Consider the following 27,141-nt stretch of genomic DNA (forward strand, 5'->3'; position numbering starts at 1 on the left):
TAAAACAGGGTACTTGCAAGGTCATTAATCTTAGGTGGATGACAGCAAATATAAACATAAAAGAAACATCAAACATTCTTGAGTAAATATGAAGCAATCAAACTTTGTTTGTCTCCTTGTCATCCATGTACTCAGGATGCTCATATAATGTATTTACTTTGAATTGAAGGAGTTATGTTTTAACTTGATTGATTTATCTCTGTATATAAGTATGAGAAAGAAACAATGACTTGAAAAGAATTATCACATTGTACCAGGATGGCTCTGAAATGGACTTCAGTTCTCCTGCTGATACATCTCAGTTGTTACTTTAGCTCTGGGAGTTGTGGAAAAGTGCTGGTGTGGGCCGCAGAATACAGCCCTTGGATGACTATGAAGACAATCCTGAAAGAACTTGCTCAGAGAGGTCATGAGGTGACTGTACTGGCATCTTCAGCTTCCATTCTTTTTGATCCCAACGACTCATCCACTATTACATTTGAAGTTTATCCTACATCTTTAACTAAAACTGAATTTGAGAATATCATCATGCAACAGGTTAAGAGATTTTTAGACATTCCAAAAGATACATTTTCGTTATATTTTTCACAAGAACAAGAAGTGCTGTGGAAATTATATGACATATTTAGAAACTTCTGTAAAGATATAGTTTCAAATAAGAAACTTATGAAAAAACTACTAGAGTCAAGATTTGACATCGTTTTTGCAGATGCTTTTTTTCCCTGTGGTGAGCTGCTGGCTGAGCTATTTAACATACCCTTTGTGTACAGTCTCCGCTTTACTCCTGGCTACACACTTGAAAGGCATGGTGGAGGACTGATTTTCCCTCCTTCCTACATACCTGTTGTTATGTCAAAATTAAGTGATCAAATGACTTTCATGGAGAGGGTAAAAAATATGATCTATGTGCTTTATTTTGACTTTTGGTTCCAAATATGTGATATGAAGAAGTGGGATCAGTTTTACAGTGAAATTTTAGGTAAGAATTTTTTCAATCAGTAACATGAAGATCTAACTTATTTGTGTCTTTGAAGCAGAGCTTATATAAAGCCATAAAGTCAGGGAAGTGGAGTTTTTGGTAAGTGAATTTATGAAATGAAAATACAAGATGATCTATCAATCTCACAAATATTATAGAAAAGCTCAAATTATAGGGTCAGTTAAAACCCTGTGGCCATCTCTCATACAGAACACGCTAGGAAATCATAAACAAATTTTAGTACACCTAAGACTTTAAGCAATTACACGTCTGTTTTACTATATAATGTTTTAGATCTCAAAAACAGTAAAATCCATCAAGTAACATCTTTCTGAATGCATAGATTTAGAATGAGTAATTACACATTTTTCTACAACTATCTATATAACTGCAGAAATTTCTCTTTGTAAATCTCAGTTTTCTTATTTAGAAATTAAAAAGATATTCCCATGTTTCCAGAAGGTTTCCTTCACAGTAGAGAGAGATAATGTCTACATCTCAGATGCAAAAGTCAATAAGGGTAATTTGAAGTTTCTAATGTTTCTATACTCCTTCACTAAAGAACTGGAATTTATTCATTTAAAGTCCAATTATCTTGCTGAAGTGTGAAGGTTGTTATATCTATATAGTTTATTTGAAACTATGTTGCTTTATTTAAAAATATGAGACAGATTAAGGTTGAGTACAGATCTCTACTTCAATAATTTCTCAAAAATTTCTAGCTATAATTTACAAATATATTTACTTAAAAGATAATATTATTAAGATCTTAGCTCAAATCCAAATGAGTAGTTGGTGCAAGGATTTCTGCCATACTCTCAAAATAGCCCAGAGTTCACTTGAAGAACCAAGGATAGAAGGATTAGCTAAATGAGTTGTGTAAGCTAGACTGTTAGAAAATTGTTTTTATGGGTACAGTAGAATTACAGCTCAAAGAGTTGTTTAAATATCTATATGCTACTATTGAAGCTTTAAAGAGAAAATAAATTGATGTTTAATTCTCTATGACTTATTTTAATAATAGTGAGTATACTGACATGACATTAGAGATGTAGCTTAACCTCATAATTCTCCCACCACTTTGCCTTTCTTATTAAAAAACATGGGCAAAATATATAATACATAAAAAATATATTATTCATATATTTGAATATATGTATATATTTTTCAAAGCACACAAACTTTACCTACATCTTTGCCTACATTATTCTAACCCCTTTCAGAAAGTTATGTAAAGTAATTATCTTATGTCATCCACTTTTTCTCTTCTTTATTCCTGTCAGGAAGACCCACTACCTTATTTGAGACAATGGGGAAAGCTGACATATGGCTTATGCGAAACTCCTGGAATTTTCAGTTTCCTCATCCATTCTTACCAAACGTTGATTTTGTTGGAGGACTCCACTGCAAACCTGCCAAACCCCTACCTAAGGTAAACATACTTTCATTGGTTTTATTTTGTTGGCTTCAAAGTGTCGGTAGAAATGAGTCTATAGTCTTCATTCAGAATGTTTGACCTACACTGAAAGAAAGATGGGAAGTAGGTGGTGTAAAGCAGATACCAATTAGAAACTCATGTACATGTTAATACCATCACATGTATGTGAGCTTTATGCATGTTACAAATAGAGAGGAATAGTAAGGAGACTTTGAAAATAGAGTTGGTTAAAGTAAAGTCTTGATTATGCAACACCTAAGAAGGTATTGGTCATTCATTCAAAGAATACTTATAAAGGGATTAGTGCAAAACACAAGTAAGTGCAGAAATTTCAGAGAAAAAAATAGACACAGTTTCTGTCTCTACGTACTTTACATTCTACTTTGAAATATAGAATATAAGTAATTAATGAAAATTTTATAAAAAACTAGTATCTCAAGGAAAAACCCAATGTCAAGAAAGCATCAGTGGAGATAATAGAAAGTATCCTGGAGTCACTGATTAGTAAGATGAGAGCTGAACAATATGCAGGAATAGGTAAAAGAATGATGAGGAGGGTCAGACAAAAAGGGAAAGCAGATAAACTGGTCAGGACAGTTCTCAAGTCCTCAGGTTTTGTTTTCAGGGAATGATTAAGAATCAGATGATATTAAGAGGTAAATTAGAGCCAGATACGTATTAGGAGTTGAAATATTTATTAAGAATATTGAAAAACTACTAAAAAGAGTTAAGAAATAAATATATATGAAACGATTCTCTTTTTTAAGAAAAGCCTCCAAGATATTCAATGGATTAAATTACAGAAGGGTCACACTGTAAAGAGCCAACTATTTAGGAAATTTTGCATGGATTCAGGTAGCAGATGATGGAAAAGTTTACTAGAATGTTGATAGAAATAATATGCCTACATTTACAAAAATAGTGCCAACTTCATATTTTGTTGTGTCTAAATAATATTAAAACAGACAAAACACTTAAAATGTCTCTGGCATATAGTCAGTGACTCAGAAATCTTATTAATTTTGCAATGTGGTTATTTTGTGATTATTACTAATACTACTAACTACTTAATATGTGCAAGTCACTTGAGATATCATTCCTCATTTAATGGAACCAGATTATTCAGCACATCAAGGATACATTCTCTTGCAAAGTCATAGATGACAGATACCCTTGGACCTGATTAAAATTAGACATATCAATTGTGACAGTAAGATGAGCTAGTTGAAATTCTAAAATTCTACCATAAGTAATAAGGATCTTCACCAGTATTCGAGCTTAAAACACTTCCTCAACAATATAAATGTGTGCCTTAAATATGTGCAGACAAACACAGGGTTCACTTGATTTTAATAAAGCATTTAAATCATTCTGCATTGAGATCCCAGAATTTAACATTTTAGAGCATAAACATACACTATTAGAGCAGATGATGTCTGCCTTATGAAAGCAACTCAGAAAAGCTTCCTGGGGGAACATGTCTCAACATCATAGGTGCCTGACAGAGAAACACAGAGATAGTGAACAATGCATGTATAATAAAGACCAAATAATTTCTGCCACTTGTATCTGAATAGTGCCGTTAGTTTCAATACGAAAAAAATTCTGTCAGTGTATAAGATTATATTCTTTTTGAAGGAACACAAGAACCTCATATATTTTAAATTAATATCACATTTTAAGACATATGTACAAAGTAAGCCTTCTTCAATGCATTATTATGCAACCTCTTAAAAGAACATGTTTGCTTACATAAAACTGAGATTTTATTCCATTGTTAAGCTCAGCATCTATGTTTAATGCAAATTGTATGGGCTTTATATAGCCACTTTCTCAAGAGACAAAAGCTGAGGTAAGACTAATGAAAAATCTATGCCACTCTACACTGCTCTTGAAAGATTTCCCCATTCACATTAAGGGAAACTGACAGTGTGAATAGGAGGAGGAAGAGAGTAGGAGGTGTAGAAGGACAAGAAAAAAGGTTGACTAGTAGTATAATAGTGGTAATTACTAATACTAGGTCTTGTTATTAACTTGTGGAAAGCTTTGAATGCAAGTCAATGGTTGTGAAACCACTTCTTTAATTGTTTATTATGTAAAACAATTGCTAACCCAGGTTGCATTCTTTTCAATTATATATTACATTCTCAGATAATTTCTATATATTTTAAGAAAATAAGACACTTGACAAAAAGTATCAAGTGTTTTAAAAATGCATATTGTTATTAATTTCATAATATATTCACCTGAAATCATAAAAAAACAAGGTGTATCTATTAAACATTATGGAAAATATTCACAAAATTAACATTAGAAGTAATCCAACATCTTATATGAAAGAATGATTAAAACTTATGTGCATATAGTAGCATTAAAATAATTTTATCAATGAAATGTTCAGTTACACTGTCAGCCATAATACAAACAAAGTGAGTTAGAAAATGGTAAATATAGCAAGATGGCAAGTTCTTGCAGGAGGAAATGTACATACAATAAGATTAAAATTTTCTAAGTAAGTGTCACATGTGTACAGTTACCTACATAAATAGGACAAAATCCATAATAAAAATACATATTTTCTATAAATTATACCTCTAGATAGAAATTTTAGAAAAATTGTTTTTAAAAAGCTTTTCATACTTTTATAAAATTTCTTACATTAATTTTGTATTATTTTTATAATATTATCACAAAAGGAGAAACAACCGGTCCATATCAGTGATGAATCTCTAAACAGAGGTTAGATTCCTTCAACACCGGGTAGAAAAACAAGGCTCTGGTATCAAGCCAGTGAGATGAAACACTGAAAACGAGTTACATTAAATGTGGCTATAGGTAACTGCAATCACATACAACACCTAGAAGCCCCAGGTATTCAGTGGAATAGTAGCACAAGGACTCTCACGTTAATGTAAGATTAAAAATCATATTTAAAAAACACTCTGCAATATGTGGTGCACTGTTTATATTTAGACACTTTTTTCTTTGTTTTATTAAAAACCATTTGGAAAAGTTTTACCCCAATGATTAAATCTGAAAATATCTAAATTTAAATATTGGTATACATTGGGGAACTCAAGTCAGAATAATTCTCAATCAATTGCAGCCAAGCACATCTTCACCAGGAGTATAATGTGGTGTGCGTGAGCTACTCAAAAGAAAGACAAGATCTCCCCTGCAGAAAGGCCTGGTGGCATTTTCTATTCTGGTGCCGGTGCTGCCTCTGAGACACAACAAAGTGATGATGAGAGTTCGTCACATGCAGTTATAAATAGCACATCAATTTAACAGTGTGATTTCAGGGCAATAGGTGCTCCACCTAAACAATAACCTGAAAGGTACAATTATTCAACTACTAACTATAAACTCTACAATTCTGTATGATAAATGAGACTCTCAAGACTGATCCATAAAAATTCCAAATCACAATACTAGACTCAGGAATGTCAATGATTCTTAACCACCAGCTTTCATTTTCATTTTTTATTTTTTGAAAAACTACTGGAAAACTCCGACAAACTTTAAGTGAAGCATAAAGCATTGTAGAGGAACATAAATGTAGATATAAAATTATCTCAACTGTGAATAGGTTTTCCTCAGTGCTCATATTTAGGGAAGTAAACCACTAATGGCTTCAAACTAAAAGAATTCTACAGAAAACCTGCCTGAAATAAACACAAGTGATTTAGTAGAACAAACATATAGGATTAAAGCCGAGTGGTGCCACTTTTTCCAGAACTTATATTAGTAATTATAGTATTATAAGTGAAGGGTCTGGGTATATTTTTTAACATTATCTCCCTGACTACAGTGTAATAGCTCCATTTCTTCTCTCCATTACACACATGCAGACACATACCTACATACACACACATATTTACACAAATATCCTTAACAGAGGCCAACTATCTCAAACATCTTCTTGCAAAGAAACTGAGTGATTGAGTCAGTTAAAAAATATTATTTACTCCAATAATTCCTCAAAATACTTGATTTTCTCTCTTTAATATTTTGTACCAATTCTTTCAGTAGTGCCTGCTGTGGTGATACTCTTTTGTGATGAAACAATTTTTTTTCACAGGAAATGGAGGAGTTTGTTCAGAGCTCTGGAGAAAATGGTGTTGTGGTGTTTTCTCTGGGGTCAATGGTCAGTAACATGACAGCAGAAAGGGCCAACGTAATTGCAACAGCCCTTGCCAAGATCCCACAAAAGGTAAGATAAAGTGCCTTACTGGTGTGGAAAACTACTGAAAGAGGCTGTCAAAGTTTGTGATCTACATAGAAAGGATATTAAGAGTAGATTGAACTCTTTACAGCCAAATACAGCCTTAAATATGCTTGTGTAGCTTCCACTGGCACAAGTAATAGTTGTGCCTCAGACTTAGTGGTTACATGTGGCCCTGGGGGAGTTACTACCCTTGTTATGCATGAGTGGTTCCTATTAGTATCAGTGGGAACTCAGTACTCCATATGTATCCACAAAAGGGAACTTGAGACCCATGGTTATTTTTAATTTCTGATATTAAGAGTCATACATACTGCTGAATTTAACTCAATATAGTTCAGGTAAGTGAAAATGGTGCTTAATGTAGTCTTTAGAATGACTTTCAGGTGTTTTCAACTAAAAATATATATCCAGAACTGCATATTTGTAGAAATACAAGTAAGACTTATGATAATTTTCTTCAAAACACTTTTCCTAATCTCAGCAATATCCAATGAGTGAAGAACATTTGACTTACTCTTGGGCCACCTCTATTACTTATTGTACTCTGGAAGGTCTTGGTGAATGTTTACAATTAAGGAATGTACTATTTCTGTTTGTACTTTAAGTCAAATGCTTATGTGAAATATGTGACAACAAATAGAGAACACTGCCTGAAGCAGGAAGATGAAAGAGAAAGGATGGAGATGGATCCTGACCTGAAGGTGGATCCTGTACAGTATAAAATGTGGCCCCACAAGGACTCAGCACTAACTACCAGATTAATAACTCCTCCCAATGGAGGCAGCAGAAGGAAATATAGGAATGAGTCAAACAGAAGGAAGCCAGGCAGGGGAACAGGTTCAGATGCCCCTCCACAGAACACAGTAGGAATATATTTTCTTCTATATAGAATAAACCAGTGACCTTTGCGTATTTGTGAATTACTTTTTAATTTCCTATCTGATAAAGCTTTCTTATAATGACCTCTAACTTTTCGATGAAACCTGAGTTACTTTAACACTGATGTAGCAAATAAAAGTTAAACACTGTAAATTATTGTTCAGTTTGTGAGGATTGCTTTGGAGTTTCAAAATTAGTAATGTTTAAGTTACTAATTAGTAACATTTAAGTAATGCTTAAATATAAATGTCTTGGCTGTAGCAGAACATATTAATCACTGTTGTCAAAGTTTGTAGCACGTTGTCTGAGTGTTAATAATCAGTTGACCAAATTCAGAAAAATACAATTTTGAGTTTATTCAACAGCTTTATTTGTATTCATGATACCAACAGGTTCCTCATTTCTAGGCCAAAAAAAAAAAAAAAAATCCAGAATTAACAATACTGGTAATATTCTGAATTTGTGTCAAAAATTGTCACTTGAAATTTTTCTTGGAAGTAGTGCTTGATAATTTGTAATTCCAATGAAGTTATACATAAAACTTTGGCAGCATTTATTTATTTCTTGTAAGTAGCTTATTTTACAGACTTGCTATTTTGTCAATCAAAGGACAACAGGCTCTAATATAATAACCTACCGACAAGTAGATATATTTAAACCACTTCTCATATTATTCAAAAAAAAGAATACCTTACAATTAAATTTGGAGATGAAAACTAATATAAAATACATAAAACAAACATATAGGTCATTACTAAATCGTTACTGTTTTTTTACACTGGAATTACAATGACTCCCTATAATTTTTTATACTTTTTTTAGAATATTTTTATTTTTTAAATTAAATTAATTTAACTTTTATTATTAACGTTTATTTTAAGTTCAGGAGTACATGTGCAGGTTTTTTACATAGGTAAACTTGTGTCATGGGGGTTTGTTGTACTGATTGTTTCATCACCCAGGTATTAAGACTAATATTCGTTTATTATTTTTCCTGATCCTCTCTTTCCTCCCACCCTCCACCCTCCAACACATCTCAGTGTATGTTGTTGCCACCTATGTGTCCACGTGTTCTCATCTTTTAGCTTCCACTCATAAGTGAGGACATGTCACATTTGGATTTCAATTTCTATGTTAGTTTGCTAAGGCTAATGGCCTTCTGCTCCATCCTTATCCCTGCAAAAATACATATTTTTGCTTTTTTATGGCTGCATAATATTCTGTAGTGTATATATGCCATATTTTCTTTATTCAGTCCATAATTGATGGTCATTTAGGTTGATTGCATGTCCTTGCTATTGTGAATAGTACTGCAACTAACATATATGTTCATGGATCTTTATAAAAGAACAAGTTATAGTACTTGGTTACATACCCAGCAATGGGATTGCTGAGTTTCGTGGTATTTTTGCCTCTAGGTTTTTGAGGAATGGCCATACTGTCTTCCACAATGCTTGAACTAACTTACATTCCAACCAACAGAGTATAAGCATTCCTTTTCTATATAACCTCACCAACATCATGATATTTTTTGAATTTTTAATAATGGCCATTCTGACTGCTGTGAGATGCTATGTCATTATGGTTTTGCTTTGAATTTCTCTAATGATCTGTGATGTTAAGTTTTTTTCTTCATATGATGGTTGGCCGCAGGTAGGTCTTCTTTTAAAAAGTGTAACAATTTTTTAAATACTTGAACTTTTCATTGATAATCTTACTTTTCTAAGGTACTATTTTGGAAAATCATGGTTTTTTATGTATCTAAATCATTATAAAAGTTAAGAAAATAAAATGTGAGTATTCTTTTTACATCAGTCTTTGAGTAGATTTATTTACAAACATCCCTTGATCTCATTCCTACCCTTTTTACAGTTCTAACATTCTATAATTTTTGAGTTCCACTCATGGAATAAGATATGCTCTTTACTGTAACAGGTTCTGTGGAGATTTGATGGGAATAAACCAGATGCCTTAGGTCTCAATACTCGGCTGTACAAGTGGATACCCCAGAATGACCTTCTAGGTAACACTCTGGTGAACAAATACTGGATATATTATTAACTGCACATTAGAGTGTTAATAGTTCATCTTGAAACATGCTTATTGAATATTTCTTATAGGAAAACAAAAAAGAACTTCTTTATATTTATTTTCCAGTCCTAGGGGAAAAATATGCTATAATTGTTGGCATTTTATGATATACACTCACATTCTTTATGGTCAGAATCAGAGAGAATCTTTATTTTAGGTGCTATTATATCTCACAGACTTTTTCAATATCTTCCTGGGCTGTCTCTCTGTCTCCTATTTCTATAACTTTACACCTGTTTTCTCCTCTCCTGCAGGGTTATTTCAAATGCCAGTAAATATAATAGCTCTTGTATCACCAGTGACTCTGTATTTTCTGGAGGACTAAATTCCTAATCTTAAAGTAATGACACATTTCATGATGAAGTGTAACCTGTCTTTCCTCAATCCTAGCACCACCACCAACCCACTGCCTGCTGCCTTGCACACCCCACATATCACTCTCTGTGACTGTACTTAAAATTTTATTTCATGCCCATCTCTTTGCTGTCCTCTTTTGTGCACATTTAAAAAATCTAGAATGCACTTTTCATTAGTCCATCTGAAAATTGTGTATTATGTTTTGCAGTCTGAAGTCACACACAACATATAGCTTTCAGTTACATCTCCTAAACAAGTACGTGTTTTTTCGCCTGAACTCTGTAAAGTAATAGCAAATTAGTTTAATGTGTTATCTAGAAGACATTGTCACTTTCAGAGCCTTTCGTTGTGCATCTCATTATATTCCTATGAGTAATTTTGCTAAAATTCATCCAATCCTAGGTCATCCAAAAACCAGAGCTTTTATAACTCATGGTGGAGCCAGTGGCGTCTATGAGGCAATCTACCATGGAATCCCTATGGTGGGCATTCCATTGTTTTTTGATCAGCCTGATAACATTGCTCACATGAAGGCCAAGGGAGCAGCTGTTAGATTGGACTTCCACACAATGTCGAGTACAGACTTGCTGAATGCACTGAAGACAGTAATTAATGATCCTTTGTGAGTAGATCAATATTTTTCACTAGGTGGTATTTGTAGATAGCTTTTCTTGTTAATAGTGAGCATGAGTTTCATCCTTTTTATAAAAGAGCAATCTTGAAAGAATTTAAATGATTTAACCAACCTGAAATCTGCTTTGTTTTTTATATGTTATTTAAAAATTGTATTTGAATCCCATACATCTAATGAGTAACCAGTTAGTGAAACAATTTTTTAAACAAAAATAATTTTAAAATGATATAGATAATATAAAAAATACATTTCTTAAAATTTTAACATAATGAATCCATAATAGAAAGGAAGAATAAACTTGAAATAATATAATAAAATGTTTTAATTAAATATCTAAAATGTCTCAGAATATAACTATTTTCTTGCTGAAAAATTAATTTTTATCATCATTATTGTAACAGACTTGAAAATGAGATTTAATTTCGATAGCTTAAAATCCACCTATTTATGCCATAAAATCCAAATATTTTTACTATGTTTACAGAGTCATGAAACTATCACCATTATATAATTTTAGAACATTTTTATCAACACAAAAGAAACTGCAATGTCACCAAAATCAATTCTCATGACTGCTTAGTCCTAGTCTAACACCAATTTGTTTTCTTTCTCTATAGGTTATTCTCTCTAGATATTTCATATAAATGGAATTATACAGTCTTGGGTGCTGTGTAAATGACATTTCACTTAGCCTAATTTTTTGTTTTTTTTATGGTTTTTATTTTAATTCATATGGTTGTGTGTTTTAATACTTCATTTCCTTTACACTTGTATAAAATATTATACACTTGTATAAAATTTTATGGATATGTCATAATTTAGTTGTTCGTTTGTCAGTGCATTGGCCTTTTGATTGTTTCCAATTGTGGCTACTAGGAATATTGCTATACATGTTTTTGCATAATCATGTTTTCCTTTCTTTTGGGTTGATACTATAAGTGGAATTGCTGCCTCATGTGAGAACCGTATGTTTATGAAGAACTGCTAAACTGTTTTCCAAAGTACTTGTTCCATTCATCACTACCATCAGCGGTACAACATGGTTCCAATTCCTCCACACTGTTGCCAAACCTCTTATTTTCTGTCTTTTTCTGACAGCCTTCTTAGTGGGTGTAATGATCTCTCATCCTGGTCTTGGATTGCATTTTCATTACTGCTGAAGATGTTGAGAATCTTTAAGTGTGCTTATTGATCATTCATATATCTTCTTAGAAAACATGTCTATTCCAATGCTTGGAACATTTTTAACTTTGCTATTTGTCTTATTAAGTTTTAATAACTATTTATATATTATGGGTCAAATCAGATATATAATTTTTAAATATTTTGTCCCATTCTGGGTGCACTAACTGTTTACTTTTTGATGATGGTCTTTGAAGCACAAAAAATATAGTTTTAAGTTATATTTTTAATAATTGATTTTGTTCACACCCCAAAGATAACAATGTGCAAAATTCCTTGCAGAGTCCAGCTACCATCAATTCAGCATTTATAACTACTCTTAATAAAGTTTTTGTGTAAGAAGGGTATCATCTAAAGGAATACTTTAAAAATACTTTATCCCAAAGAAAATAGAAGGATAACAAATGATCAATATACCTTTAAAGAAGATGGGAAATAATTGAAAAGCAACACAAACCAGCTTGGACAAATAGAAACGAAATATAAAACAAATTGGTAGATTTAAATGTGATTATACAAATACTTTCACTCAATCTAAACAGATTTTTAATAAAAGAGCAAATAATGAGTAAGGACATAAAACATTTGAAGAACGCAATTAACAAAGGGAATCTTATAATGTAAAACCATATACACACACATATATACATAAACAATACCCATATATGTATTGTATATATCAACTTGAAGACACATTTTCCTAGAGCACATCAAGTAGTTAATCATTACTTGAATGATATGTGGTGGGCAATAAATCAAGTAGTTAATCATTACTTGAATGATATGTGGTGGGCAATGATATGTGGTGGGCAAGACTTAGGAAATACAAAAAGATTCAATATCACGAAGAGTACATGATCCAGCCATAGTGCAAATAAAGGAGGTTAAAAATACTATTACTAAAATATCTTTAAATTTTGGAAATTAACAAAATACACTTCAAAAACATTTAAAGTCAAGAAGTAAATCATAAGTATGCATGCACTTTTATCTCAGCAATTCTGCTCTCAATTGTATACCCAACAGATATACATAAATATATAAATCTAATGCTGTATAGAAGAGTGTTCATGACAAAATTATCAACAGTGTCCAAAAATTGTTAGCAACTCAAATATCTATTCATCATAAAATAAAGACGTAATCTGTGGTTTATCAATCAACAGAATACTACATAGCAATGGAATTACCCAAGAACTGCTACATTAAAGAAAAAGACACTAATGAGTACATATTATATAATTCAATTACATAAACAAGCAAAACTAATGTTGTTATTCAAAGTCAGGCTAATCCTTAGTTGGAGGACAAAAGTGGTCACTAAATGGTTCGGAAAAAGAAAGTTATTCTAGGTAGGTTGTGATAGCATATACCATGACCTGAACAGTAGGTAAATTGGTATCTTCACCTCAAGATAATGTTCAAGATGATCTTCCATTTTTGAACTATTCACTTAGTGTATGTATATTTATCTTTTGTATTTTATATTTAAATGTATATTTTATGAGATATATAAATCATTTACAAAATTCTAGGAATCAGATAGAAAATAAGCACAGAAAATAGAGAAAATCCTAGAGACTCCATCATAGTCTGGCCAGTAAAAGCCTCTCTTAGAGGTAACACTTAGAGGGTAGCCACAAAAAGGGAGAGACGCATGCCTTGGGTTGTAGCAAGAAAGAATACTCCAAGAGCAGGAGAGAAGGGACAAAATGTGTAAAGTGCTAAGATGGGAACACCTTTGGAAGCTTAAAGAAAATTAGAAGGCCAATCTAGAAGACAGTGTGCAGGGGAAAAGTGTTAGAATAAGAGCTTGCCAGTGTCTTACAATGTAGGGTTCTGTAGACCAAATAACAGAGTTGAATTTTATGATTAAAATAATGAGAAGCCAGGCAAAAATCTCAATCAGAAGAGTGCCATAATCTGACTTGAATTTCTAAAAATCATTCTGGGTACAGGGTGGGAAACAGTAGGACACAAAAGAGTAATGTAAAAGCCAAGTGACGAGCTATGAGGTATGTCACTCACCATGATAAAATTCCTTTTTAGGAACTTACAGATGATAATTCTCACATTGCATTTTCACAATCTTTCTTACAGCACTTAAAATGGCTCATTATGTTGAGCATGTGCTCATATGCCTGTTTGAGAACTAACAGTGTAATTGGATTGTTCATAATACAAAGGATAAATGCTTAAAGGATGAATATCCTATTTTTCATGATGTGATTATTTCACATGTACCCCATAAATACATACACTTAATATGGACCCACAAAAACTTAAAATTAAACAATTAAAAACCAATTAAAATGCCTTATATTTTATCTGCTTGAAAAAAATTAACTTTCTCACCTGACCTTCCATTTCTACTTTAAAAATATTTGTCAATGAGAAAAGTCCAATTTAAAAGCCAAACTATCTATGATGACTCAAATTAAAATACACAAATTCTCTGTCAATTCTTTGACATTTACTTTGAATTATTTGACACTTTAAAAGCCTTTCGTAGACTTGATATGTACAGGCAAATTAACTTACTTTCAGTGTTGGTATCTTTATTTTTATCCTTCAGATATAAAGAGAATGTTATGAAATTATCAAGAATTCAACATGATCAACCAGTGAAGCCCCTGGATCGAGCAGTCTTCTGGATTGAATTTGTCATGCGCCACAAAGGAGCCAAACACCTTCGAGTTGCAGCCCGTGACCTCACCTGGTTCCAGTACCACTCTTTGGATGTGATTGGGTTTCTGCTGGCCTGTGTGGCAACTGTGATATTTATCATCACAAAGTTTTGTCTGTTTTGTTTCTGGAAGTTTGCTAGAAAAGGGATGAAGGGAAAAAGGGATTAGTTATGTCTGACATTTGAAGCTGGAAAACCAGACAGATGGGATGACTTCAGTTTATTCCAGCAAGAAAGAAAAGATTGTGATTCAAGATTTCTTTCTTCCTGTGACAAAAAAAAAAAAAAAAAAAAAAAAAAAAACTTTTCAAAATCTACCTTGTCAAGTAAAAATTTGTTTTTCAGAGATTTACCACCCAGGTAATGATTAGCAATATTTTGTGGCAATGAAGAAAACACTAGGGAAAATAAAAAATAATATAAAGCCATATGAGCTCATATTGAAATTTGTTGCACTTATATTGAGATTTGTTGTTTTAATTCACAAGTTACATGAAAAAAATTACTCAGCTTAACTATATTTCACACATTTTACATAAACACAAGAACATTAAGAAGTCTACTGACAGTATCAGTACTGTTTTGCATATACTCAGAATAATTTGGCTTCATTTTGAACAGGATTCTGTTGTTTTAACTGTTGCTAAAGAAACTATTACATAGTTAAATTGTATAGAAAGTCTCTCTCTTCCTTTTGATATTTTGAGATAAGTAGTATTGGTTCACTTTTACACTCCATGCAGCTTTATTGTCACATTTTTTGCTAAAATTGATGGCCAAATGTTTACTGTTTTAAGAACTTAAGTCATTTCTCAGTGGAAATTATGTGGAATTAGAAATATAGCCACTCTTACCTGCTTCCTACTGTAAAATTGAACTATTTTGCCACATCTTTGGTTTCACGAGCAAATTCTATTTTTTCCAGATACTTAAAAATATTTGTCTGGTTGATTTCATTCTCATAGTTTTAATTACTTCAATAGTTATTTGGGAACAGGTTGTGTTTGATTAGATGGATAAGTTTTTTAGTGGTAATTTCTGAGGTTTTGGTGCACATATCATGTGAGAAGTGTACCTTGCACTGAATGTATAGTCTAGTATCCCTCACCACCCTCCCACCCTCCCATCTGAATCCTTAGAGCCCATTATATCATTCTTATGCCTTTGCATCCTAATAGCTTAGATCCCACTTATAAGTGACAATTTACGATGTTCAATTTTCTATTCCTCAATTACTTCACTTAGAATAATGCTCTCCCACTTCATGCAAGTTGCTGTTAATGCCATTAGTTTGTTTCTTTTTACAGCTTAGTAGTATTCCATGGTGCATATATATACATATATATATATATATATATATATATATATATATATGTAGTATCTGTATGCATGTGTGTGTGTGTGTGTGTGTGTGTGTGTGTGTATGTATCAGGGGAACCCACCCTCAATATTTCAATGGAGTTTCTATTTTCCATAAGTGTTGGCTGGCTGAGAAATAAAGAGAAAGAGTACAAAGAGAGGAATTTTACAGCTGGGCCACCAGGGGTGACATCACATATCAGTAGGACTGTTATGCCCACCCGAGCCTCAAACCAGCAAGTTTTTTATTAAGGGTTTCAAAAGGCGGGGGTGGGGGGAGTGTAAGAACAGGGAGTACGTACAAAGACCACATGCTTCAAAGGGCAAAAGGCAGAACAAAGATCACATGCTTCTCAGGGAACATGGCAAAGAGCAAAGCAGAGCTACTGATAAGGGTCCAACAAAGATCACAAGGCAAAGGGCAAAAGCAGAACTACTGATAAGGGTCTATGTTCAGCAGTGCACCTATTGTCTTGATAAACATCTTAAACAACAGAAAACAGGGTTTGAGAGCAGAGAACTGGTCTGACCACCAATTTACCAGGGCGGATTTTTTCCCCACTGTTAATAAGCCTGAGGGTACTGCAGGAGACCAGGGCATATCTCAGTCCTTATCTCAACCAAATAAGACAGACATTCCCAGAGTGGCTGTTTATAGACCTCCTCCCAGGAATGCATTCCTTTCCCAGAGTACTAATATTAATATTCCTTGCTAGGAAAAGAATTTGGTGATATCTTCCCTACTTGCACGTCCATTTATAGGCTCTCTGCAAGAAGAAAAATATGGCTCTTTTTGCCCGACCCCGCAGGCAGTCAGACCTTATGGTTGTCTTCCCTTGTCTCCTAAAAATTGCTGTTATTCTGTTCTTTTTCAAGGTGCGCTGATTTCATATTGTTCAAACACACATCTTACAAGCAATTTGTACAGTTAACACAATTATCACAGTGGTCCTGAGGTGACGTACATCCTCAGGTTACGAAGATAACAGGATTAAGAGATTAAAGTAAGACAGGAGTAAGAAATTATAAAAGTATTATTTGGGAACTGATAAATGTCCATATTAAAATGAAATCTCACAATTTATGTTCCTCTGCCTCAGCTCCAGCCAGTCCCTCCATTTGGGGTCTCTGACTTTCTGCAACATCTGTGTGTGTGTGTATGGATGTATACTACATTTTCTTTATCCACCTATTGGTTGGTTGATGGGCATATAGGCTAGTTCCATTCTTTTTTTTTAATTGCAAATAGTGCTGTTGTAAACATGTATGTGTGTGGGTCTTTTTCATATAAAAACTTTCTTTCCTCTGGGAAGATACACAGTAGTGCGACAGGTGGAGCAAATGGTATTTCTACTGTTATTTCTTATAGAAATCTTCATATGGTTTTCCATAGTAGTTGTACTAGTTTACCTTCCCATAGCAGCATAAAAGTGTCCCCTCTTTACCACATCCATTCCAATATTTTATTATTTTTGGATTTTTAAATTATATCCATTCTTGCAGGAGTATGGTGGTATTGTATTGTGGTTTTGATTTGCATTTTCCTGATAATTAGTGAAGTTGAGCATTTTTTCATATATGTTGGCCATTTATATATCTTCTTTTAAGAACTGTCTATTTATTACCTTAGCCTACATTTTGTTGGGGTTATTTGTTTTTTTCTTGTGGATTTATTTTTTTATTTTTTTATTTTATTTTTTTTTTTTGCCATTTGAAGATTCTGGACATTAGTCCTTTGTCAGATACATAGTTCATGAATATTTTCCACTACTCTGTGAGTTGTCTGTTTACACAGCAGATTATTTCTTTTGCTGGCAGAAGTTTTTTAGTTTAATTAAATTACAACTATTTATCTTTGTTTTAGTTGCATTTGCTTTTGGATTTTTGGTCATGAGGTTTTTGCCCAACCCAATGTCTAGAAGAGTTTTTCCAATGTTACCTTCTAGAACTTTTTATTGTTTCAGGTCTTAGATTTCATTATTTGATCCATCTTGAATTGACTTTTTATAAGGTGAGAGACAAAGATGCAGTTTCATTCTTCTACATGGGGATTGCAATTATTCCACCCCATTTGTTGAATAGTGTGTCATTTCCCCACTTTATGTATTTGTTTGCTTTGTCAAAGTTCAGTGGGCTGTATTTGTCTTTATTTCTGGAATCTCTCTTCTGTTCCATTGATCTGCATGCCTGTTTTTATACCAATACCATGTTGTTTTGGTAACTTGTAATATGCCTTGTAATATGTTGGGTAATGTGATGCCTGTAGGTTTGTTCTTTTTCTTAGTCTTTCTTTGGCTATGCAGGTTTCAAAGCTGAGAATCAAATAAAGAACTCATCCATTTTGAAAATAGTTGCAAAAAAAAAGAAAAACAAAACAAATTACTAAGGAATATACCTAACCAAGGCAAAAGACCTCCACAAAGAAAACTACAAAACACTGCTGAAAAACATCATAGATGACACAAACAAATGGAAATACATCCCATGCTCATGGATGGGTAGAATCAATTTTGTGAAAATGAGCATATTGCCAAAAGAAATCTATAAATCCAATTCGATTCTCATCAAAATGCCATCATCATGCTTAAGAGAACTAGAAAAAACAATCCTAAATTTCATATGAGTTTTTTTTTATCATTTTTGACCTTTAATAACAAATGTAAGTCCTTTATTTTAGGTTGTGATAATATAGAAATGTCACTCTAAAGGGACTTAGTGAATTTTCAATCTTGCTAAATACACAGGTACATATATATGTCCATTTCTTTTAAAACAAGACACAGCATCAATTAACTAGCTAATAGATATGCTGTGAAATTCAATGTGTATTTTGAAGACACCTTGAAATAATTATTATTATTCTACATAACTATACTTTAAATGATCATATCTATTTTTTTATTTTCCACAGAGATTTTTGATTCATCCCTCCTATAAATGTAATATGGAAACATAAATTTTTAGTAAGTCAAAAAATATATACAAAAGATACCAAAAAGTTTATAAATTTTGTGGAAAATAGCTAAATCAAGCCATAAATCTCCTTTAATCTACACATCAGGGAAGCACTTTATGATCAAACTAGTCCAGATTAACAGAAACCTAGTTGTTTTTGTCACTAGAAGTCTTACCATTAACCACTTCTCACAAAAATATTCTACAGCATAAGGTCTGATTAAAAACATATATATGCACATATATGTATATTTATAATTATATAGACATAGATGAATCATGTAATATACATATACACACACACTCGAAAACATTGATGAGATAGAGAGATTATAGAAAATTTTATACAAATCATCTAGGAATTAATACAGATATAAAGAAACACAGAACTTATATAGTGCCAAAGATTAATAATGTTGTTTTATCATGCTTGTAAATCTGAAGTAATTCACATAAAACCTATCCTATAACAAAAGATTAGTATCCATTGTTCAGTGAGAACTACAAATCACTAACCAAAACTGACAATCTAATAAAAAAGTGATTAAAATATGAAGAAGCAATTAAAAGTAAAAATGGCCCATAAGACATAAAAGATTAAAAAGTTACTGATGCTCAGTAAAATAGAATTAATGCCAACAAATTGATGTCATAGAGAAGATTTGCACTCTATAAAAACCTGAGAAATCTATTTTGAGGGAGTATAATTTGAAATAACACTTTTAAATAAAATGTAAATATGCCGTTTGAAACTGAAGTTCTACACTTAGGAATCTGTCATGAAAAATCCATGCACATAAGCACATGTATGAACAGAATGATTCCTCCAGCACTTAAATGTCTTTCAGTCAATGAACACATGTACCTCCAACAAATGTATGAGTGTAGCCATTGCAGAAAACAGGCTATCACTTTGCTAAACAGAAGAAGTAGTTTCCAGAAAAAAAAAGTATTTTTTGCAATGCAATAAAATGTATGTAAACTGGTACAAACAAGAAAGAACCTCAAAAAACACATGTAATTCCAAGGATGAGAATTTTAATTTTTATTCTATATAATTCTGCAATGTTTAACTTTCCACAAAGTTTTTATGTATTAATTATCATATTTAAAGTTTAATTTGTGAAATAGTGAAATAAGCACATCCGTTTAAGACAGGAAGTTTCAAAATGTGACATTGCATTATTAATTCACTAGTGTTATTCAAAAAACTTGATAATGTTTCTCTTATATTATTTTATCCACTTGCAGCTTGTTTTTAGGACATTTGTTCTATTTTTGAAAGTATGTATGAATAAATATAATACAATGTTTAGAAACTGCAATAATTGTAGAAACCTAAATTCATGCAATTTTAATACTTTTTCTTGTACTATTTTTAATATTTTATGAATCATACAATAGTTTAATAACCTCTGCTGCCTTCTTAAAAGGGTTATATTTGTTGTTATTTTGAGACATGACTATAAATACATTGACAATTTTCCTATCAATTAATATCCCCTCCCTTTGAAGTTTGGCAAACTTTGTAGCTGTCTCAACAAAAAGAATGTAATGAAAATAATGTGGCTAAACTTTCAAAGCTCTGCTGTAAACACAGCATGTTCTTCCTCTGTTTCTCTTTCTCTCTTTCTGTTTCTTCTTTTCGTGTCTTTTTTTTCGCCCACTATTACTAAATAACTCAACATGTAGTCCCCATAATAAATGACAATTTGTAGAGAGATACAAATATATGCCTAAGGAATCCTGGTAGCCCACTAGCACTTTGAGCCTTTCAACATGAATCTCTAAGTATGTAAGTGAATGATCTTCAGATAATTACAGACCCAGGCACCATAGAAAAGTAGCTACCTAAGAAACTCTGTGAAGGAACACATAACTGAGCCCACCTAACACACAGATTCTGAGAGATGATAATAAAATGATTACAGTTGTTTTAAGGCCCTACATTTGAAAACTATTTGTTATGCAGTGATACACACCTGGAATAATAATTCTACATATTTTAAATTATACATTTGTAATAAAATTACAATTAATATATATCTACATAATGGGAAACTGTGATACTACACTTGGAAAACATCTGTACCCCAAATAGGTGAGTCAATATAACCTGGTGGTTAAGAGCTGGCACTCTGGATCCAGATGGCCTTGATTCAAGTCTTAGAAACCACTATATAATGATGTGGGACTGGACAAGTTACTTGAACTTTATTTGACTCAGCTTTCTCACCAATGAAATGGCCATAGTTGTCATCACATTATCAATAACATGGGTTGCTGAAAGAACCAATTCATTAATATTGCAAAGCACTAACAATTGTGTGTACAGCAAAATAAAATTGTACTATTATCATTAAACAAGTCAAAAAATTTCCACAATAATAATTTCAGTGTTCATATAATTGCATAATATATTATAGTTTCAAAACATGCTATGTTTCTAATGCAAATGATAAAAATGACAGCATTTACTATTTCAAGCATGTGGGAACTAAATTTGTAGCATAAACCAAGGACTGACAAACTATGGCCTCGTGGTCAGTCAAATCTGGTCAGCTATTTGTTTTTTAAAAAAATAATTGATTTAAGAATTTCACACCACAAAATTATACACTTTAAGCATTTAATCTGTATGATTAATTGGCATTTAACACATTTGAAATGTTGTGCCACTACCACCACTATCTAGATCCAAATTAATTTTTTTTCACTTCAAAAGGAAGCTTTACACCCATTAGAGAGTCATCTTGCATTCTCCCATTATCCGTGCCTTGCAACCTGGCATTATGTGTTGGCATCATTGTATAGCCTATGGGGTAACATTTTTTTTTAAAATGCAAATAGGTATATAACTTCAACAAAGTGTTTTATTTTTTCTTACTTCTAACATATCCTATTTGTTTCTAAACAGCAATTTTATGATGCATGAATTTAAACTTCTATGTTCTAATTGCTCTGTTATTAAATATATTCAGAGGTGTTCTGATTTACATTGTTGTGAGTTCTTTCCAATTTTATATTGAAGTATTTTTCTTGAGAATGGCCATAAACCAAGATCCTGAAAAGCTCTGATGGAGGTAGGGAAGTGAGTTTCAGATATATGAGTCAGGTAAAATATAACGAAATGAGAAAGGAAGAACAAAATGCAAAAGTAGAAGAAATTTATTACTCACAGTTCCTAAGTGATGTTAGGGATGATGATAGGAAACTGACAGAAAGTCCAGAGGTGGTAGAGAGCTCAACCAGCTGCCTAGAAGTGCGAGGGGGAACCCTTGTGGAAAGACTTTTATTAAGGACCTTGGGTATTATTTCCTAGGCTTCTCTGCAGGAGTTGAGGAATGGCTAGCTTAAGGGAACACACATGAAGGGGAAAATGATTATATGACTCTGGTATTGATCATTAGGTTATATCATGGTCATCACCTCTGTGATGTGTTGCATTTCTGGGTCATTAGGATGAGAAACATGTAGACTCTATCTCAAACAACTACAGGAAGAAGGGAAGTTTTAACAAAGCCAATAGTGACAACCTATGACTAGGTCTTAAGCAACTCATGTTAAGCCTAAAAATCAATGCTGAGGCAAAACAAACTTACGACAAGAAGGTAGACAGACATTTTAGAAGAAATGTGACCTAGCCACTTCTGGATTGGTAGCATAAAAAGTACCACGAATCAGCTTCTAAATGTAACAAGAATAAATAGTGAAAATTGTTTTTAGAGACAACTATGTAAACATATTAGGAGAAGTTGACTGCAGTGGCATGCACCTATAGTCCCAGCTACTCAGGAGGCTGAAGAGGGAGGATTACTTGAGCCCAGGAGTTCAAGGCCAGCCTGGGCAACTTTGTGAAACCACACCTCTTTACCGTTTTCCAGTTTAGGAAAAAAATAGTGCAGCTCACAGCCAGCACTCATTTAACTTTACATAAATACACTCTTTGAGGCTGAAGCAAATCTGACTCATTTTCAGTGTGAAAATACATTGTATAAACTCTTCTTGGAGTTATTTCTAAACAGAGCTAATATCAGAATCATCTGAATCATCTAATTTAGAAAAATAGAATTTATCAAATTAACCTTCAGCCAACAACTACTTGATAATAATGTTAACATCATCGTGTATTTTCTAGGATTTGACATCTTCAACGATTGAAAATTTCTATATTTTGTAAATGGAAATAGCACTACTACAAATAGAATGCTAAAAATAGAATGATTTTTTTTCCAAAGTTGATATACTAGAGCAATGAAAAATTAATAATAAAAGCTAGATGTTTTGTGACAAAATTATCTTGAAGTAAATGCTCGACCATAAGAAAGTTAATCAGAAACAAAAAGAAAGATAGAAAAGAACAGCATTTCCTGTGTTCATATCACCCTGAAATGCCTCAGAAACGATCACTGCAAAAGTGCGTAAATGTTATTAGATCAGACTATGAAGTGATATATGCCCCAAGGGCAATGCCAAAAGCAAAATATCAATCAGCCAATAATTTGTGAAGGTTAAGAGCTAGACTGAGCTTGTAAAATTAACAAACAAAAAAATAGAAAAGAGTCAAAGAGTGTCCCTATTAAAACCACTGTTATTCTAGGGCTTGTGAAAATGCCCAAGGGTTCACTTTCTGAGTAGAAATTCCATGGAAATAACACTGCAATGTAAAGAGACTTCATTAAAATAGTCCATCTATTCACCAAACAAATTAACAATGAAAATTAAAAGAAGATGGGGATATAATTTCCAGAGTAATTATAATATATTATCTAAAATATTGAGGATTTAACAAATTTTAACAAGTGTACAAAGAAATAGGAAAGTGGGACTGCTATATGGGGAAAACGGGCAATAAAACATGCCTGTGAAAGGAATGAGTTGGGTTGGGCGCAGTGGGTCACACCTGTAATCCCAGCACTTTGGGAGGTCGTGGTGGGTGGATCACTTGAAGTCAGGAGTTCAAGACCAGCCTGGCCAACATGGTGAAATCCCATCTACTAGAAATACAAAATTATACGGGCCTGGTGGTGCATGTCTATAATCCCAGCTACTTGGGAGGCTGGGACAGGAGAATTGCTTGAACACGGGAGGTGGAGGTTGCAGTGAGCCAAGATGGTGCCACTGCACTCCAGCCTGGGCAATAGAGTGAGACTCTCAAAAAAAAAAAAATTAGTTGTAGATTTAGTAGGCAAAACTTTAAATTAGACATTATAAATATACTCAAAGACCTAAAGGAAACCACACATAAAGCTGAAACCACACATTAAGCTATAATGACAATGTCACATTGTCATTATAAGTCACAAGAAATAGAAGTTATATGTTTTTCAAACAACCAAGTGAACATACTGGAATGAAAATATAATAACAGAAATAGAGAATGCATAAGCAGGATTCTGCTTCATGTTTGAGGCAGATGAACAAGAGCCAAAAAAATGCTCAAGAGAGATCAATAGAGATTATATAGTCCAAAGAACAGAGAAACAAAGAATGAAGAGAAATACACAGAACCTTATAGACTTGGGACACACTTAAGCACAGCAACATATGCAAAATAAGAGTACCATGTGAAGAAGAGAAAGATTCAGTGAAAAATATTCATAAATAATGCCCCAAACACCCCATTAACTATTTTCAAAACACTAATCTATGCATTTCAGAGGTTCTACAAATTCTTAGTTTAGGGTAAACACAAAAAGATCCAAACAGAGACACAATAATAATAAGTTGAAAGCTAAAGAAAGAAAATTATAAAGCACAAAGACAAAAACAAGTAACCACATATAAGGGAACTCAGATAACATTAATAGCTGACTACACATCAGAAACAATGCTGCCCCTAAGGCAGTGGTATGTCATATTCAAAGCGCTGAAAGAAAAAACTGCCAATCAAAAATTCTTTATACTACAAAATCATCTTTAAAAAATAATGGTGAAATAAAGACATTTCTAAACAAACAAAAACAGAAAACTATTGCTAACTAATCTGTCTCACAATAAATTCTGAAGAAAATTTTCTAGGCTAAAAGTAAATAAACACAGAAAGCAGTGCGAACTTAATATAAAAGTGCACCTGAATAAATAATTATGTAATTTTAACAGATAATATAAATTCATATTTATTCAACTTTCTTAGCAAATTTAAGAAACAAATATATAAAGCATATATATATAGTTTTCATGCTGAACATTTAATTTATATATATGTAATATATTTGTCAATAATAGCACTAGGTAGGTATGTGGATGCAAAACTCTATTGCAGTAAGAAATGACACCAAGAGGAGCGGGAGATCGGGAAGGATGGAGGGCCGGGGAGGAGGAATGTGGGTTAGTGAAGGTGCCTCCACAGGGACTTGCCGCCATTAATTCTGCTGCCTCCAGCACAGCCTCAGCGTCTCTGAGCTGATGCAGCCAGGGCTGCCTACTGCTGCCCGGCAAGTCCAGGCATTGAGGAAACATGAGGGTGGCCCTTCTCAACCATGCTCCTGGTGAAAATCAAACACTAATGCTCTGAGACATCTAAGGTAAGGTACTCAATTGTGTGGGGTACTACATAAATCCTAAAAGAATGCAATAAAGCGACAATGTCTCAGGAACCCGCCCCACCTATACCTAGAGATATGTCTTCTTGTCCCATAAGTGTTATACACGGGTCAAAGTAGTAAAATGTTCAACACGTAGACCATTAATAACTTCATTTTTTGTCAAGAGGAAATGGTGAGGAGGTAAAAAGTTCCACATTTTCGCCTGGCCCAGTGACAAAATGAAATGGTGCCTGAGGGTAAACCCAAAGGGATTAGATAATGAAAGTGAAGACAACTTGTCCTTATATTTGCTTTTAGTCAGATGCCCCAAAAGTGAAGTGTGAGCAAAACTCAAATTTTCTCTTCTGAACTCCAAAATGGAAGAAAGAAAAGCAATGGAAAGTCAAAGGCATATCAAGTTGTGCAAGGGAAGGACTGGGATTTTTAAAAAAATCATTAGAAGGGACCTTTAGCTTGAGGAGGCTAATGGTCTTTTACCAGATGACAAGCTTACATTATTTTGTGAGGTGATTGTGGTCCAAGATTCAGTAAATATATCAGGACATACTAATACAAATACTTTGAAGGTGGCTGAGTATTGACTAGGAGAAGATTTAGGTAATCTCTAGGATAACACAAGATTTACAGACTGCAGTTTTTTGTGAGAGAACAAGAGTTTAAAGCTCATATAAATCTGCTTGTACCTCCATCCCCAGTTTTTAATGCCATGTTTGAACATGAAATGGAATAAAGCATAAAGAATCGAGTGGAAATAAATGATTTAGATCCTGATGTTTTTAAAGAAATGATGAGATTCAGTAACAGGGAAATAACTAAACCTTGACAAAATGGCTGACACCTTGTTGGCAGCTGCAGAAAAACATGCACTGGGAACAGCTGAAGGTCTTGTGTGAGGAAGCTTTGTGTAGTAATCCCTCAGTAGAAAATGCTGCAGATACCCTTGTTCTTACAGATTTGCACGTTGCAGAACAGTTGAAAGCACAAGCCATAGACATTATTAATAGGTGCATTGTACTTCGACAACTTGGGTGTAAAGATAAGAAAAACTGGAACAGCAACCAAGCAACCGATGTAATGGAAACATCAAGGTGGAAGTCCACGATTCAGTCTCACCCTTACTTAGCAGCAGAAGCCTTCTGAGCACTAGCATCTGCACAGTGTCCACAGTTTGGCATTCCACACAAATGGCTTAAACAGTCCTAAATCTTCTGTGAACAGTTGAAAAATGGAATTGACTTTTATTCATTCAAGTCCAGAAGGATTCTAATACATAAACCATGAGGAAGATTTGTTTCTGTTATTTGGTCCACAGAACAGAAGCTGAAAAAGCATATTGCTTGCAGTTCAGGCGGTTAATTAATGGTTTATTCTTCAGCTTTCAGTTAGACTGATTAATTCACTTCAAGGCCTTAAACTATGTTCAATGACTTCTCTTGTTTGTATAATAATTCTTTAATTTTCTTTTATTTTGCCTTGTCATTTTGGCCAATGCTATGCAGAATTATATAAAGTAGCTTTATAATGCAGTCATAATGATAACCAAAGATATTAAGTTTCCAAAGGATCTTTTATTTTGAAAAGGAAAAATGAATTTTATAGTTTGTCCTATGCTGTCTCAAGAATTAAGATTAAATTCTCTTTAAAAGCACTCGTATTGGAGTTTACCAGTAATGTCTTCAATCTAAGTTCTATAAATACGAGAGAACCCATTTACCTTCCAAGTAAGTTACCGCAACACAGTGCTTCAATTCTTTCTTTTTTTTTTAAATTTTATTATTATTATACTTTAAGTTTTAGGGTACATG

General features: G+C 33.1%; 1 protein-coding gene and 1 pseudogene across 2 annotated transcripts; both read left to right on the forward strand.

Annotated features, from left to right (window-relative positions):
• Positions 1–232: 232 nt before the first annotated feature.
• On the forward strand, positions 233–15,147 carry LOC134739315 (UDP-glucuronosyltransferase 2B11). 2 transcript variants are annotated; one of them, XM_063663121.1, is made up of 6 exons: positions 233–979; positions 2,263–2,411; positions 6,499–6,630; positions 9,460–9,547; positions 10,375–10,594; positions 14,364–15,147. In XM_063663121.1, exons 1-6 carry the CDS (start codon positions 259–261, stop codon positions 14,641–14,643), a joined length of 1,590 nt encoding a protein of 529 aa, XP_063519191.1. In that variant the 5' UTR covers positions 233–258; the 3' UTR covers positions 14,644–15,147. The 2 variants fall into 2 exon arrangements, with proteins under 2 accessions (XP_063519191.1, XP_063519193.1); XM_063663123.1 differs by having other exon boundaries at positions 257–727; positions 14,364–14,892.
• Positions 15,148–25,375: 10,228 nt separating this feature from the next.
• On the forward strand, positions 25,376–26,539 carry LOC134739317 (speckle-type POZ protein-like; annotated as a pseudogene).
• The last annotated feature ends 602 nt before the right edge of the window (positions 26,540–27,141 follow it).

The sequence above is a fragment of the Pongo pygmaeus genome, chromosome 3, assembly GCF_028885625.2.
Source record: "Pongo pygmaeus isolate AG05252 chromosome 3, NHGRI_mPonPyg2-v2.0_pri, whole genome shotgun sequence".
NCBI lineage: Eukaryota > Metazoa > Chordata > Mammalia > Primates > Hominidae > Pongo > Pongo pygmaeus.